Source organism: Spinacia oleracea, chromosome 6 (assembly GCF_020520425.1).
Source record: "Spinacia oleracea cultivar Varoflay chromosome 6, BTI_SOV_V1, whole genome shotgun sequence".
Lineage (NCBI taxonomy): Eukaryota > Viridiplantae > Streptophyta > Magnoliopsida > Caryophyllales > Amaranthaceae > Spinacia > Spinacia oleracea.
This window is the reverse complement of record NC_079492.1, coordinates 385,414-403,636: the sequence shown is the minus strand read 5'-3', so window position 1 is coordinate 403,636 and position 18,223 is coordinate 385,414. Positions and strand designations below refer to the sequence as shown.

General features: G+C 38.4%; 1 protein-coding gene across 1 annotated transcript; it reads right to left on the bottom strand.

Annotated features, from left to right (window-relative positions):
• Positions 1–7,783: 7,783 nt before the first annotated feature.
• LOC110777512 (uncharacterized) lies at positions 7,784–8,922 on the bottom strand. Its single transcript, XM_021982122.2, has 2 exons — positions 8,081–8,922; positions 7,784–7,949 (listed from the first exon to the last, which is right to left on the bottom strand). The coding sequence occupies exons 1-2, from the start codon at positions 8,920–8,922 to the stop codon at positions 7,784–7,786; spliced, it is 1,008 nt and encodes a 335-aa protein (XP_021837814.2).
• Between the last annotated feature and the right edge of the window lie 9,301 nt (positions 8,923–18,223).

Below are 18,223 nucleotides of genomic sequence, written 5' to 3'. Positions count from 1 at the left end.
AAAACCACCACAAACTTGTCCAAGAATGCATGGAATACTCGGTTAATTAAGTCCATAAATATCGCAGGTGCATTGGTTAACCCAAATGGCATAACAGTGAACTTATAATGACCGTATCTGGTCCTAAATGCAGTCTTTGGTATATCGTGATCTGCGATTCTCAACTGATGATAACCTGACCTCAAGTCAATCTTTGAAAACATTACCGCTCCTTTCAACTGGTCAAATAGATCATCTATCTTAGGCAAAGGATACTTATTCTTGATTGTGACTTTATTGAGCTCCCTATAGTCTATACAGAGTCTCATACTACCGTCCTTCTTCTTCACAAACAAGACTGGCGCTCCCCAAGGCGATGCACTTGGTCTAATATAACCTTTCTCTAGCAATTTCTCAAGTTGACCTTTCAACTCACTCATTTCTGCTGGAGCCATTCGGTATGGGGCTTTCAAGATAGGTGCAGTTCCGGGTGCTAAATCTATGGTAAAATCGACTGGTCGATTGGGCGGCATTCCCGGGATCTATTCCGGAAACACGTCCAAGAATTCACTCACCACTGCAATATCCCCTGGTTTCTCTTTCATTACATGGTCTAGGTCTCTCACATTGCATAAGAAAACAGGGTTCCCTTTGTGTATTAACTTCAGGAGCTCCATTGACGTGACTGTAATAGCCCAATTTTAAGCATCTCTTATTTAATTTCAAAGTTTATTTATTTGCTGAAAATATGTACTAAATATTTTGTAGGAAAAGTGTTCAAGAGAAATAATTATTATTTTAAAATAAAGATTGATAATTATTAGTTGTTATGATATAATTATTAGCACTTCATTAACTATTAAACTCCCTTTCTTTGGAGTCTCGTGTCATTCTCATCAAATGCCAACATAATTTAAATTTTAATGTTTCTTTTTCTCTTTTGCTGCCAAGTGTTTTGTACCTTTTCTCCTTTGCTTAATAAACAATTGCCATGAAATCAAGATATTTCCATAAAATGCTTCCCAAAAAAAATCAACTCCAATCCCCTTCTTTCATCTCCCTCATTTTGGAACCAAAAATTCCCAAATAAAGATCACCAAACTTATGCCCCTCTTCTCTGCTGCTGCTTTTGTTTCGTGCAATTCCTACATTATGCGTTCATATTTTACCAAAACTTTCTTCATGAAAGATATAGAGTTTGAAAAGTTAACCAATTTAGGCTCAAGAATTACTCAATTCGGAACCTGGAGCTAGGAGATATGGTCTTCCGAAACTCACAGTTGTTGCTGCCAACGTGCTCTTTCTTCCTTGTTATTTCTCACTTCCACCACTTCTTAATTACGTTGTTAGCTTCTCAATGGAAAGGTAAATTGTTGGAGATTAATATATGGAGTTCAAATTAAATTTGACGGTCGATATTATGGATTATCATCGGAGATTAAAGTATGGGATGTGTTCTGGAAGATTGAATTCGGATTATAGCGATCGATGGGGATCAAGAAATGAGATTCTTGGAGGTTAGGTGTGACGATTGAAGGTACACATTGTCCTTCCACCTTATAAGTGAAAAATTGGTGTTTTACATCATTTCTTTTAAAATTGTGTTTTATATCAAAGAATTGGTACTTACGAATTGTGTTTTATGAACTAATATGATTATATATTTCTGGAGATTTTGCAAAATAAGTTGGTTGAAAGTTATAAAAGTTTACTGAACCTAAAAATGAGTGCTCCAATACTAAGAGCTATGCTTGACTTGATTATACGTAAGATATATACGGTCCGTGTCTGTGTTATATATAGGGTTTATGTTGTGAGATATATATATGATTTATGTCAAAAGGAAGTTTGTATTGTGTTATGGATTTGAGTTAGGATCTATTGATCTCATTTGTAGGAGCGATATCAAAACTTTATCTTTATAAGAGATATTGTGACGTATCTCTAACAACTATGGATTGTTTTCTAGCTAGATCATACGAATGAGTATGAAATTTTGAATTAGTTCTATTTTTTGGTAAGGACTACTAGTTACGATAAGATATAATACAAGGTTGGGACTTTTGATTATATTTTTAATTATTTACTGTGGTATCGTGAATCTAATCTAGTATTTGAAAAGTTTATAAGTTATCTTTATGGATTAATTATTATTCTCTTTGCTTATGGTATTATGGACTAGAGAATTATGAATTATCGTTAAATGATACTTAGTTTTTGAAGTATTACTAGTTATTATATGATTTTTAACTTGTGTTAGTAGTATATACGAGTATACTCGAAATGAGCTTCTTTTATTCGATTTGATAGGTTTGGAACTATAGAAATAATCTATGTGCAGTGATCTTTTAAAAAATATATTATGAATATTCCAACATTTTATGTTGTTTTAATTAATTAACTGATTTTCCAATTATATACTATAGTATGTATTTACCAATTATTCTTTGCTTAACTAATTATGATATGATAGTTAATATTATTTTTTTTTAAAAACATTTGATTAAGATGATATTTCAATTTGAGATCTTAATTTGATTTCTTTAAAGGGTACTTTCAAATTTGAAATATTATTACTATTACTTGATTAAGTATGATATAATATAAGCTATTTATACTATGAAGATTCGATTGAGGGAGTTATATGTATAGTTCTATGTATCTTAAGAGAAATATATTAAGAGAAATATATTATTTACTTAAGTTTATAACTATATGTGATGGAACAGGAAATTAAATCAAGTTGACTTGTTTAATTTGAACTGTTGGGCTAATTTAGTATAACTCATATGCATTTGGTATTATCCATAAGTGAGATTCATATGATTAATACTTGAAGCTATGGAGGTTGCATGTTATGATTGAGTTTTTAAGCTTACTATATTAAGCATACAATTGTGATTTGTGACTATGAGTTGGAATCGCTGGAAAGTGTGATATTTGGGTTACAAACCGAATTGGAATGGAATTACAATTGTGCATTTTAAGGTTAAGGATTTTGGGGAACTAAGATTGAGTTTTTACAGTATTTAGAGTCGCGGGTATATAGTTTGAGATAAGTTATGAATCTCGGATATGCCTTGGGCTACACTTGTACTTGAGGGCTTTCAAGAAAATTGAATTATATATATATGTGTGCACTAAGCTTAATACGTTTTTCAAGATTCACGTATACAAAGTTTGTGAAGAGATGTGAATATTTTGTTATTATTTTTAAACGATATTTTGGACATAATTATCATAATCTTGTTACAAGATTTCACTATGTATTCAAGATATTTGTATAAGATTTGTTTGCGAAATGAGATTGTGAATAATTGTGTTTTATGAAATTCTTTAATCTTTAAGATATGTTTTTAACTGTGATTTTAGTGGGGAAGAAGCCGTTAATTAACAACGGCCATGAAAAACACTTGTGTATTTGCGTGTGATCTGTGTAAATGCACTTCTGTGCATCTGTGTAAATGTACATCTGTACATCTGTGTGGGGACATGTCCTAAAAGTCTTGCAAGCATGTGTGAAAAGGTGGGTGACGACCCCTAAAAGTTGGAGACAGTGGTTATTTAACCCGTCTCTATTCGTGTTCTCTTCCCCTATTTAGTTTATAAGTTTTAAACACAAAATGTGTTCGAATTTGCTAGAATAAGCAAATATTGTGAAAGAATTAGTGTGTTTATTTTGAAATACCAAACATATATTGTTTGAAAAATTCAAAGGGTGATTTTGATACGTTGATTGTCATTTGGAAGAAGTATTTTTGGAAAAATTATAGTTTTGGAGTATCAATAACTTATAGTTACTCTTTTGATAAGGTTATACTAATCTTATGATATTATTTCAAATATAATTATCCAGATCGATACGAATTGGAGTTTCTATGTCTTCGAAAGAATACATATGTGTATTGGTATGAGAGATTCAGTATGAAGAATCATTAGTGGCTATTAGGGTTCGAGATGTGTTTGTACTTAGCTTAGGTTCAAAATTAAAATCACGATAACATGTTTTAAGCCAGAAAAATGAGTTTCAGGTTGGACAGTGTGTACTCAGTTTCCCTGACTTTGTTCTTTGAACCTGTCTTGGTGGGGGCAGAATCCTTTTTAGTGATCTTGCAGGTATTGTGTAAGCTCAGATGTGGATTACAGATGTGATCGAGGAAGGAATAATTTTGCTGAAATGTTATGAGGCTATCAAAGATTATGATAGGTTAAGATCTCTTGTGTATTTATAGTTGATTATAAGGGTTAATTCAGGTTTTGTTTTGTAAATTGAATTCTAAGTGTAATTAGTGAGAGATAAGTAATTCTAAATAGCAGCTCAAAAGTGTGGGCTGTTACAGTGACGATTCCTACACTCCTAGGCTTCCCAAAACGGCGATACGATACCACCTTTCCTAGACTAGACTTCAAGTGAATCTTCTGCTTCTCACAGTCAATCTTAGCTTTAAACATGGCCAACCAGTCCATTCCCAAAATCACATCTAAATCTCCTATCTCAAACTCAATTAGGCTAGACAAGAACATGGTCTTGGCTATGGTTAACGGTACATTCCTATGGATCTTGGTGCATTTCACGATCCACCGGTTGTTATCACTATGGGTACTTCTATTTCTTCAGGTTCTTTCAGTTCTAACTTCTCTAAGATACCCTTGGATATAAATGAATAAGTCGCACCAGAATCAAATAGTACTTTAACTAAAACGGGGTTAATAGAAAAATACCAGCTATGACGTCAGACGAGTTTTCGGCTTCCTGCCTAGTGATCACATTCAGCTTTTCTTGGGCAACTCCCTTGTTATAGCCACCTCCATTGGCATTTCCATTGGCATTTCGGTTCCCATTTTGCTGATAGTTCCCTCCGGGCTTTCCATTACCCTGGCCAATATTGCCATTGTTTCCATTCTGGTTACCCCTTTGGTTTCCACCATTATTTCCTCCATTCCGGTTTTGGTTATTTCGGTTGTTGTTCTGGCGGTTGCCTTGGTTACCTTGTGTTAGGTTATGATACATATGATATTACATAAATCATGCGGAAACAACCATTAACCCAGGAATACATATTATTTACACATAATCATATAGCATAATTTAGATGCATACTCTTTGTTGCGTGCCCTCCCTAGCTGCGCCCGAACCGAACAAGAACAAGTCTTTAGGACTCCAAGTGTCGTCCCTCCGTAGATAGTCCACAGCACGTCCGGATCCGCCTTAAGATTGACCAACTAGAATCGCCCTTAAGGTACTAGAATTTTCGGCACTTTTGAGCAAGATGTGTGGCTGAATTTTTCTCTCAAAAACTCACTTTGAATACTTTGAAAACTCGTTATAAATTGTGAACCCAGGCCACATATTTATAGGGTTATGGAAAGGGAATTGGAATCCTATTCAGATACAAATTAATTAAACCTAGAATCCTACAAGAACTCTAATTTAATTAATTTATCAAATAGAATTAGGAATTTAATCATTAACCGAACTCTGCACGTTTTAGGAAACGTGCACGAACACAAACACTTACGCACACACACACGGCAGCCTCGATGGGCCGCCCATGCGTGCGTGCGAGCAGCAGCCCACGCAGCGAGGCCTGCGCGAGCCACAAGCCCACGCAAGCACCCGCGCGCGCTGCCACGGCCTGCTGGGCCTGGCCTTGCGCTGGGCCTGGCGTGGCTGTTTGTGTGGCGCGCTTGGCTTGCTGGGCGATGGCCTGGCTTCGTGCTGGGCCCTCGTCCGGCAGGCCTCGTCCGATGCTTATTCGTACGATACGCTTCCGATTAAATTTCCGATTCCGGAATTCATTTCCGATACGAACAATATTTAACATTTCCGATTCCGGAATTAATTTCCGTTTCGAACAAACATTTAATATTTCCGTTTCCGGAATTATTTTCCGATTCCGGTAATATTTCCGATTCTGACAATATTTCCGTTTCCAGCAATATTTCCGATTCTGGTAATATTTCCATTTCCGATAATATTTTCCGATACGTACCATGTTTCCGTTTCCGGCAACATCTACGACTTGGATAATATTTATATTTCTGATACGATCCATATTTCCGTTTCCGGTAATATCATCGTTTCCGGAGTATTCATTTCTTGCCTGTGACGATCTCAGCTCCCACTGAAACCAAGATCCGTCGATTCCGAATATCCATAGATAGAGTATTTAATGCCATTAAATACTTGATCCGTTTACGTACTATTTGTGTGACCCTACGGGTTCAGTCAAGAGTAAGCTGTGGATTAATATCATTAATTCCACTTGAATTGAAGCGGCCTCTAGCTAGGCATTCAGCTCACTTGATCTCACTGAATTATTAACTTGTTAATTAATACTGAACCGCATTTATTAGACTTATCATAGAATGCATACTTGGACCAAGGGCATTATTTCCTTCACCTTGGTGGGTTTCCCATTCTTGGCCCAACACTAAAATTCTCTATGGCCTAACTTCTCACAAAACCTACAGACGACTTGTTTTCCATTATAGTCTCGACCTAGGTGATTAGTATGGCAACGTTTACACTCATAGACTCTCGTTCCATTCCCTGCAGACTGATTCTTATCTCCATTGTTATTGTGGAAGTTGTTCCTGTTTCCACCATGGTTTCCCTTGAACTGGAAATGGTTGTTTCCTTTGTTTTTCTTCAAATTCCCCTTGTTTTGCTGACCACCACCTTGGTTATGGTTGCCAACATCCTTCCTCTTTTCACCAATCTCATTCTTTCTTTGCTGCAGACCATACAAATGGGCAGCTTTTCCATATAGGGTGTCAAGATATGTAAAGGTCTCTTCAGCAAGCATTAGTTGCAAGTCCATAGTCAATCCACTCTCAAATCTTTGGGCTCTAAGCTCCTCCGTTGCCACCACTTCCGGTGCAAACCTAGACAACTCGATGAACTTCGAATAATACTCTGTCACAGACATACCTTCCATTTTCAACTCGATAAACTCTTGAGCTTTCTGCTTCTTCAGGTATGGTGGGTAAAACTTGTTTCTTAAGGCTACCTTGAATGACTCCCATCCAAATCCAGGTGTAGCTCTCAAAGCATTCTCACATCTTTGCCACCATAGATCGGCTTCTCCCCTAAGGTAATAAACAGCACTATTAACCCTAAGGTTCTCTAGGCAATTGACAGCCACGATAAGCTTATCAAACTCCCTTAGCCAGTTCTCAAGTACAGTTGGGTATATCTCCCCTTGTACAAAGAAGGCTTACTTTGGGCCACCTTTTTAAACATCTCACCAGCTGGATCAACTCCCTGGTTATTCCTATTCTGTGCTAAGTTCTGCACTACTTCAGCTAGTTGCCTGACTACGTCAGCAATTCCTTGGGTAGTCATTTCCCTTCTCTTGAGTAAAACAAAAGACTAACTTTAACAACTGAGGATGGACACTGCCTTACTAACACATTGCACTAGCTAGTCATTCAATCGGTGCATGAACACAAAAATTCGGACCCTAAGCAGGATAGGCGCATGTTTATGGGCCGCTTTTCCCCTTAGTCCGCATCACAAAGTTCAAGTGGTGAAAGATTGGACCACCTTGCAAGTACAATTTCATTGAAGAAATGCATAAAATTCCTTTCGCGATAATCGCTCAAAGATAGTATAGACTTAGAATTAAGGATATAAGAAGGAATTCTAGATTTTATTACTTCTATAGAAAAAATAATACATCCTTTGGATTGTACTTTATTCGGAAAACAACAAAACTGAACTACTAAAACCATAAATAGTAGTGTACTACTTTATTGCTTCACTAAATCTAGTCACTAGATATTACAAAAGATTAAAATGCTACTCTACTATCCGGCCACCCCTACAAACAGGTGAAGAGGGCTCATGGTCTTCAAAGTCATCAAAGTCTTCCCCTAGATCAGCCTCATACTCCATATCCTCATTGTTTTGCTGTTGCACACTGTTTACCTCATCATTGTCGACTTCAGGCTCAATTTCTGTGTCACTGGAGATCTCAATAGTGGGTTCAGGAATGATAGGGTTAGGGTTCTCAATCTCAACAACATCATCATCACTGTCCTCATCCATCTGAGTCTCTGTATCATGATCTACTCCCAAAATGTTTATGTTCTCTACCGTCTTACCATCATCAAAACAATATGCCAAGCATCTTTGCAGAAATAAGACCCAAAACCATTTGGACCTGGAGCTTTGACTCCTGGAATAGAGAATAAAGCAGATTTAACCTCATCAGCAGTGTAAGGGGCATTGAGAATACTTCTGTGATGATCCTGACACACAGGACCCTGCTGAACTATTTGTTTAATAACAGGAGTTCTGTGTTCATGAGTGGTGCCTAATAACATTCTGTAATAAGCTAAAAAGGCTTCAGAAACCTCATCAGCTGTGTCTTTCCAATTTCCATTCATATCACAGATACTGTAAACTTTATTTTGAACTCTTCTAGCTTTGATGCTTTTTTGAAATAGAGCAGTATTTTCATCTCCTTCTTTAAGCCAATTAACTTTAGCTTTTTGACTTAAGAATGCCAAGTATGCCTTATGTTTTTCTTTATATTCTTGTATAGCTTTTAGCTCAGCATCAGCTACACTTGCATCAGTAGGATTGCTATGTAATGCATTTTGAGCATTCACCATTTCCTGATAGGCCTTTAGACCTGCAGCTTGAACATCAGTAAAACCAACTTTATTCAATTCTCTCAAGGCTTGCTTAACTTTCTTAAGTTTACAAACCAATCTGAACATTTTACTTCCATCTATGTGACTACTCCAAGCCTTCTTGACAGTTTCAGAAAACACAGGAGAACTCTTCCACATTGTAAAGTACTTGAATGGTTTCCTCCCTCCATCCCTCCTAGGATACACTGTCAAAAGACCAGTTGAGTGATCAAAATGACCTTCAGGCATGAAGCAAACTTCAGCAGCTGAAAAGATTCCTTGCCATGCTTGATTGGCCATGAATCTGTCTATTTTTTAGAACACCCTATTAGTGCCTTGCTGCTTGTTATTCCATGTGAAGAAATTCCCCACACTTTTGATATCCTCCATTCCACAGTTGTGAAGGCAATTACTTATATCAACAATATCACTCTGTCTGACAGGGGCCCCAATTCTTTCATCAACTGCCATCACACTATTAAAATCACCACACAAAATCCATGGATCCTGAGTGTTAAGTAATCCTAAATCCCTCCACAACTCCTGTCTCAAATTAGGATTCTTAAAAGCATAAACAAAAGTGCAATAAAAGCTATGCATGCCACTGACTGAAGTAACATGGCAATGCACAAACTGACTAGAAGCAGCCACTATATTCACATTAAAACATCCAGACTTCCATGCAATCACAATTCTTCCTCCATCATGAAAGCTAGAGTTGCTAGAAAAACACCAATTTGCAAAAACTCTTTGATAAAGTCTCCCAAGGTTTGAGAGCTTTACCTTATGTTCAAGGAGCCCAACTAAACCCACAGCATACTTCTGAATGAAATGCTTGATCTCATCCTATTTCTGTGTGGAGTTCAGACCCCTAACATTCCAAGCTAACACTTTATCCATAAGATTTAGAAGAGTCCCCTCTCCCAGTTGGATCACCCCCCTTGTACAACCCCTTGCACTTGCTCTCCCATCAGAATATCATTCTCCATCACATCCAATGCCTGAAAAGCATTAGAAGTTCTAACTGGTTGTTCTGACTCAACTCTCACCCTTATGGGCCTTAATGATCTTTGGAAACCTTCCTGATCCACAATAGGACTAGTCACTTGAGCTGTTTGAGTAGGTATTGCAGTTTGCTTCCTAACCCAAACTCTTTTCCTACCTTGCCTACAATCACCTTGCAAATGCCCCATCATCTTGCACTTAGTACACTGTGTTGGCTTCCATTCATAAAAAACAGGAGCTCTTACCATTGTTCCATTCTCATCTCTAAATGAAACATGTTCAGGCAACTCTTGAGTCAGTGGGACATCAATCATTACCATAGCAAACTGCAGCTTATCTCTACATGTTGTAGCTTGATCTCTTTTGATTGGCTTCCCTATTTGTGCTACAATCTTAAACAGAGCCCTCTCCCCCTAATATTTAAAGTGTAGCTTCAATTGTACCCATATTGGGACAGACTGAAGTTCTGGCTTGTCCATGTCCATATCAGGGTTCTAGGGTTTCAGAATCAAGGGCTTGTTATCAAAGAAGTAATGGCCTGTCAACACCTTATCCCTTGAATCCATAGTAAGGAATCTCACTAGAAACACCCCTTTTCTCACCATCACTACCTTATCAACATTCAACTGTTTCCAGATTCTCCTAATGAAACCCTCCATAACATTGATAGGAGGATTAACTCCCACAATGTAACAAACTACTGCTGAATTCCAGAAATCGATCTCCTCTTGAATGTCATCAACCTCAATTTCAACAGGGTGAAAAGCATTATCATGAACATCATTTCCAGCAGCATTATCAAAATCAATATACTCAGTATTCATATTATCATTCACAGTATTCGAATCAACATTATGATTATTCGCAACATCATCAAATTGCTATAGAATAGGGATTGAAATCGTACCAACCTCCATGTTAGATCGAGTATTACCTTGCTTCAACTCATTTGCTGAGCCATGAATCACTTCCAAGAACTCATTGAATGAGTGACACAATTCTGAACGAGCTTGAAGATGCTTCAACCCAGATTTTGGCGTAAAAACTTCATTTTCAACCCCAAAATCAAGAGCTTCAACCCCCAAAACCTCCTCAATACTGCGCGTTTTCAATGCCTGGGAATCTGATGATGGACCTCGAGGTTTTCCTTTGCCATTTCCATGCTTGTTGCAGTGAGATTTCGAGCCAGATTACATACCAGGACCTTTGAGCATCGACATTTTTTGAAACCTTTAAAGTTAGAGGTCCTAGCGCTTACCACATATCTCGTGGGTCCCTTAAGGCCATATTAGGTGCAGATTATAATTGAAAAAACACGAGTTGTCGAGTTGATTACATACCAGGACCTTTGAGCATCGACATTTTTTTGAAACCTTTAAAGTTAGAGGTCCTAGCGCTTACCACATATCTCGTGGGTCCCTTAAGGCCATATTAGGTGCTTAAAACTATCTCCTATGTCACCTAAATGCCATTTCAGCACACTTTCTGAAAAACACGAGTTGTCGAGTCGATGCCATACCGGGACCTTTGAGCCTGCGCATTTTTCGAAACCGTCAAAGTTAGAGTTCCGAGCGCTTACCACATAACCCATGGGTCACTTAATGACCTATTACGTTCTTAGAACCATGTAATTTACCTCCTAAAGGCTAACTTAGCCTACTTTCTGAAAAAACGAGTTGTCGAGTCGACGCCATACCCGGACCTTTGAGCAAGGGCGTTTTTCGAAACCGTCAAAGTTATAGGTCCGGGTGCTTACCACATACCCCATGGTTCCCTTGAGGCCCTATTATGTGCTTGAAACTATCTCCTTTTCCTCGTAAATGCCATTTCGGCACACTTTCTGAAAAAACACGAGTTGTTTAGTCGATGCCATACCAGGACCTTTGAGCATGGGCGTATTTCGAAATCGTCAAAGTCAGAGGTCTGGGTGCTTACTCCACATCCCATGGGTCCCTTGAGTCCCTATTAGGTGAATTAAACTATCTCCTTTGCCTCCCAAATGCCATTTTAGCACACTTTCCCAAAAAACACCAGTTGTCGAGTCGATGCCATACCGGGACCATTGACCCTGGGCGTTATTCGAAACCATCAAAGTTATAGGTCCAGGTGATTACCAAATACCCCATGGGTCCCTTGAGGCCCTATTAGGTGCTTAAAACTATCTCCTTTGCCTCCTAAATGCCATTTCATCACTTTCTTAAAAAACACGAGTTGTCGAGTCGATGTCATACCGGGACCTTTGAGCATGGGCGTTTTTCGAAACCGTCAAAGTCAGAGGTTCGAGCGCTTACAACATACCCCATGGATCCCTTAAGGCCCTATTAGGTGATTAAATTTATCTCCTTTGCCTCCTAAATTCAATTTCAGCCCACTTTCTGAAAAACACGAGTTGTCGAGTCGATGACATATATGGACCTTTGAGCATTGAATCTTTCAAAGTTAGAGGTTCAAGCGCTTACCACATATCCCGTGGGTCCGTTAAGGCCCTATTAGGTGCTTAAAATTATCTTCTTTGCCTCCTAAAGGCCATTTCAGCCCAATTTCTAAAAAACACGAGTTGTCGAGTTGATGACATACCTGGACCTTTGAGCATCGACATTTTTTGAAACCTTTAAAGATAGAGGTCCTAGCGCTTACCAAATATCCCGTGGGTCACTTAAGGCCATATTAGGTGCTTAAAAATATCTCCTATTTCACCTAAATGCCATTTCAGCACACTTTCTGAAAAACACGAGTTGTCGAGTCGATGCCATGCCGGGACCTTTGAGCCTGCACATTTTTCAAAACCGTCAAAGTTAGAGGTCCGAGCGCTTACCACATAACCCATGGGTCACTTAATGACCTATTACGTTCTTAGAACCATGTACTTTACCTCCTAAAGGCTAATTTAGCCTACTTTCTGAAAAAACGAGTTGTCGAGTCGACGCCATAACTGGACCTTTGAGCACGAGCGTTTTTCGAAACCGTCAAAGTTATAGGTCCGGGTGCTTACCACATACCCCAAGGGTCCCTGGAGGCCCTATTAGGTGCTTGAAACAATCTCCTTTGCCTCCTAAATGCCATTTCGGCACACTTTCTGAAAAAACACGAGTTGTTTAGTCGATGCCATACCAGGACCTTTGAGCATGGGCGTTTTTCGATATCGTCAAAGTCAGAGGTCCGGGTGCTTACTACACATCCCATGGGTCCCTTGAGGCCCTATTAGGTGATTAAAACTATCTCCTTTTCCTCCCAAATGCCATTTTAGCACACTTTCAGAAAAAACACGAGTTGTCGAGTCGATGCCATACCGGGACGTTTGAGCTTGGGCGTTATTTGAAACCGTCAAAGTCATAGGTCCGGGTGCTTACCACATACCCCATGGGTCCCTTGAGGCCCTATTAGGTGCTTAAAACTTTCTCCTTTGCCTCCTAAATGCCATTTCAGCACTTTCTGAAAAAACACGAGTTGGCGAGTCGATGTCATACCGGGACCTTTGAGAAACCGTCAAAGTCAGAGGTTCAAGCGCTTACAACATACCCCATGGGTCCCTTAAGGCCCTATTAGGTGATTAAAATTATCTCCTTTGCCTCCTAAAGTCAATTTCAGCCCACTTTCTGAAAAACACGAGTTGTCGAGTCGATGACATACCGAGACCTTTGAGCATCGGCATTTTTTGAAACCTTCAAAGTTAGAGGTTCAAGCGCTTACGACATATCCCGTGGGTCCGTTAAGGCCCTATTAGGTGCTTAAAATTATCTTCTTTGCCTCCTAAAGGCCATTTCAGCCCAATTTCTGAAAAACACGAGTTGTCGAGTCGATGCCATACCGGGACCTTTGAGCCTGGGCGATTTTCGACACAGTCAAAGTTATAGGTCCGAGGGCTTACCATATACCCCATGGGTCCCTTAAGGAACTATTAGGTGTTTAGAACAATCTCCTTTTCCTCCTAAAGTCTAATTCAACCCAGTTTCTGAAAAAACACGAGTTGTCGATTCGATGCCATACCTGGACCTTTGAGCCTGGGCGTTATTCGAAACCGTCAAAGTATAAGTCCGGGTGCTTACCATATACCCCATGGGTCTTATAAGACCCTACTGGGTTCTTAAAACCATATCCTTTGCCTACTAAAGACCATTTCAACCCAATTTCTAAAAAACACGAGTTCTTGAGTCGATTCCATACCGTGATCTTCGAGCATGGGCATTTTTCGAAACCTTCAAAGTTAAAGGTCTGGGCCCTTACCACATACCCCATAGGACCCTTAGCCTATTAGGTGCTTCAAACCATGTTATTTTCCTCCTAAAGGCTAATTCAGCCCACTTTCTTAAAAAACACGAGTAGTCGAGTCGATGCCATACCTGGACCTTTGAGCTGGGGCGTTTTTCGAAACCGACAAATTCAGAGGTCCGAGCGCTTACCTTATACCCCATGGGTCCCTTAAGGCCCTATTAGGTGCTTAGAACCATCTCCTTTTCCTCCTAAACTGGAATTCAGCCCACTTTTGGAAAAAACACGAGTTGTCGAGTTGATGACATACCTGGACCTTTGAGCATCGACATTTTTTAAAACCTTTAAAGTTAGAGGTCCTAGCGCTTACTAAATATCCCGTTGGTCCCTTAAGGCCATATTAGTGAAGGAAATAGTGCCCTTGGTCCAAGTATGCATTTAATATTAAGTCTAATAAATGCGGTTCAGTATTAATTGACAAGTTAATAATTCAGTGAGATCAAGTTAGCTGAATGCCTAGCTAGAGGCCGCTTCAGTTCAAGTGGAATTAATGAAATTAATCCACAGCTTACTCTTGACTGAACCCGTAGTGTCACACAAATAGTACGTAAACGGATCAAGTATTTAATGGCATTAAATACTCCATCTATGGATATTCGGAATCGACAGATCTTGGTTTCAGTGGGAGCTGAGATCGTCACAAGCAAGAAATGAATACTCCGGAAACGATGATATTGCCGGAAACAGAAATATGGATCGTATCGGAAATATAAATATTATCCAAGTCGTAGATGTTGCCGGAAACGGAAACATGGTACGTATCGGAAAATATTATCGGAAATGGAAATATTGCCGGAATCGGAAATATTGTCAGAATCGGAAATATTATAGGAATCGGAAAATAATTCCGGAAACGGAAATATTAAATATTTGTTCGAAACGGAAATTAATTCCGGAATCGGAAATATTAAATATGGTTCGTATCGGAAATGAATTCCGGAACCGAGAATTTAATCGGAAGCGCATCGTATGAAATTAGCATCGTATGAAATTAGCAAGCCGAGCTCCCAACACGGAGCTGCCACAGCCTTGCCAGGCCCAGCGCAAGGCCAGGCCCAGCAAGGTCGTTGGCGCGCGCGCTGAGCGTGCTCGTGGGCTGCGAGCAGCAACTGCTCGTGTGGGCCACAAGGCCTGCGCGGGTGGTGCGATGCTCGTGGTCATGCGACGCTCGTGTTCGTAACGAATCCTAATCCTATCGGAATTCGTGCAATGATTAAATCCTAATCCTAATAGATTAAATTTATTATTTAGAGTTCAAATAGGATTCTAATTAATAAATCCACATCCTAGTAGGATTATAATTCCTTTTCCATATCTCTATAAATAGGTGCCTAGGGTCACAATTTATAGATACAATTGAAGTATTCAAAGGTAAGGTCTTTAAGCCAAATCAGGCAAACTCTTGCAACCCAAAATAGCCGAAATTCCTAGTAACTTTAAGGGCGATTCTAGTTGGTCAAGCTTAAGGCGGATCCGGACGTGCTGTGGACTATCTACGGAGGGACGACACTTGGAGTCCTAAAGAGTTGTTCTTGTTCGGTTCGGTCGCAGCTAGGGAAGGCACGCTACAAAGTGTATGCATCCATACTATGCTAAATGATTATGTGTAAATAATATGTTTCCTGGCTTTATGGTTTTTCCGCATGATTTATGTTTTGTCATATGTATCATAACCTAACAGTGGTATCACGAGCCTCTTATTATTTTCATAATCTAAATTGCATAAACATGGTTAAATATTACAAATTTGAAAGGAATTAAAAGCGGTGATTAATTTTCGATATTGTTAATTAATTGCAAATTGCGTTTATTTAATTATATGTACGCAGTTTTTCGGCAGAATGTTCGTTACTCAATCAAATCGAGTGATTTTTGTGTCAATTCCGCATGTAAAAGGCATTCTAAAATTTTGACAAAAATAGAAATTTTCGCCGAAACCTAGACTTCCCAAATTCGAAGCCTAACTATGACTTTTCGGAGGTTTTAGTTTTTCGAACGCAAAAGTTTGTAAATTTAAGATGTTAAATTAAATATTTGCGAATCTTGTTGATAAATCTTGAATCTTTGATTGACCTACTGTATATGTTTAATAAGTTTGAATGCCTAGCCTTGTTAATTATACAACCTAATTTGTAATTATGATTAATTTGTTGAAATTCGAATAATTTAGAATTGATTTGATTTTCATAATTAATTAATAATTTAATTAGGTACCAATGATTAAAAACCACCATAAAAATTGTTAATTTGTGTTTAATTTTAAATTTTTATGACCTAGATTTGAATCCATGTTAATCGGAAATTAATTGATTAATAAATTTTCGATTTTTTCCCTAAAATTATAAAATTAATATAATTTATTAATTTGTCATTAATTTTGGAAATAAAAGTTTTAATTTTTATGAAATCCGCTCATAAAACTTGCACGCACAAAGCAATGGATGCTACGTGTTACCCTTAAGGGGTGTTGTATAGTGCGGGCATGCGACGACGAGCAAGGGAGCTCGTCGCCCATGCGGTACGAATGCAGCGAGCAAGACGAGTGGCACGCGAGCACAAGGCAGTGGCCCTGCCTTGCGTCGAGTGCTGCGATGAGGCATGGGCGGAAGGGCGAAGAAGCAAGACAAGCGAGTAAGGCAGGCGCGCGCGCGGGCACCGAGGGATTCCTCGTAGCACGAGCGCTGCCTCGCGCTGCCTCGCCAAGCAGCTGCTGCGCTACGAAGCCAGCGAGCAATGCTGCGCGCAAGCGTGGCTTGGCTTGCTGCGTTTGCGCGTGGCTGCTGCTCGTGCCTTGCTGTGCGATCACTCGTGAGGGGCGATGCTGCCTCGTGGACTCGACGGGGCATGGGCGCAAGCCCATGGCCTCGTCTTGACCCGATTGATGCGCTTTGAATTTAATTTTAATTTTCAGTTCGGAAACGATTTTAATTAATTTTAAAATTCGTAATTTAAATTGTTTTCTTGGATTTTAATTTTGAATATTATAATTATTATAAATTTTATTTATACTAATTATTTTACTAAAATTAAATCTTGAATTAATTTAAATTCGTTTAATTCAACTGAAATAAATTAAATTAATGGATTCGATTATAAATTTATATGAGCTTTAAATTTTAATTAAATTTGTATGTTTCCGGTTAGACTAGAAATACATTTTTATGTTTAAAATTAGTAAAGCATATGAATTTATTGGTTTAAGTGGGACCATTTTAGTCATAAACTCTTGATTAGGTCTACAAATCCTTTAAGGTTAAACAACTTGATTAGAATTAATAAGGACTGAATAATTGGTAGATTATTGGTGCCCTTGATTAATTGCTGCAAATATTTATGTGATGCACTAACCAGCTATGCTGGCCATTCATGATAATGAATGGATGAATGATATATATTGTATATGTACTGTTTTGCAGGTTATGGATGACTAGTATGGCCCAAATAGGATAGAAAATATGGTCTGCGTACCATTAATTTGAATGTAATTGGTCTAATGCACCAAATTTGTTTTTCAATTTAAATATGGTCTGCGTACCATCAAATAGTTGTAATTAGGTTAATTATAGCTTATCCTATTTGAAGAAAATGGCGCCTCCCACGGTGAAATTCAAGACGAAGTTTCAATCCATTTTCAAGACGGACTTTGAAGTTGAAGCTTCAAGATGAAGTCGGGCCATACAAGATCACATTTATCTTATGCATGCTTTAAGTTATTTAATGCTTTATGTCTTAATTATGCATGAGATTGTGGCTTGATTATGTTGCATGATTAAGGATTTTAGTTCACTTAAAATCTAACCAACATAGTAAGAGCCTTAAGTTCCAAACTTAAAAATTGAGTTACAAGGTGCCATGCCAAAATAAACACTTACTTGGATATCCTTTACATCAATCTAGTAATAGTTTTTGCTCAGCGAGGTGTTACTTATTGGTCCTAAAGGGGTAAGGTACACAAATAATTGTGAGTACATGTTAGTTTTGGTGAAACTCAACGATATAAGTAAGGAGTCCTTTTATGTCGTGGCAAAATCGATAGGTTCTTAGACGTACCTATCAACCAAGAGTAGTTTCTAGACTATTAACAAAAGGCTTTTGCTTACCTAAGATGTTTTAGAATTGAGTCAAAATACATAATGTGCTTAATTCTTCAATGGTTTTAGGGTCTTGGAATCATTTTATTCACACCTGCCGGAACAATAAATTCGAATAAAATGCTAATAACTTATTTGAATTGCATGATTGCTTTAATTTTCAAGTTATTATTCATGATAAATGTTTAGACTTTGCATGCTTCAATGTATGTTTTAATTATTGTTTATAATTAAAT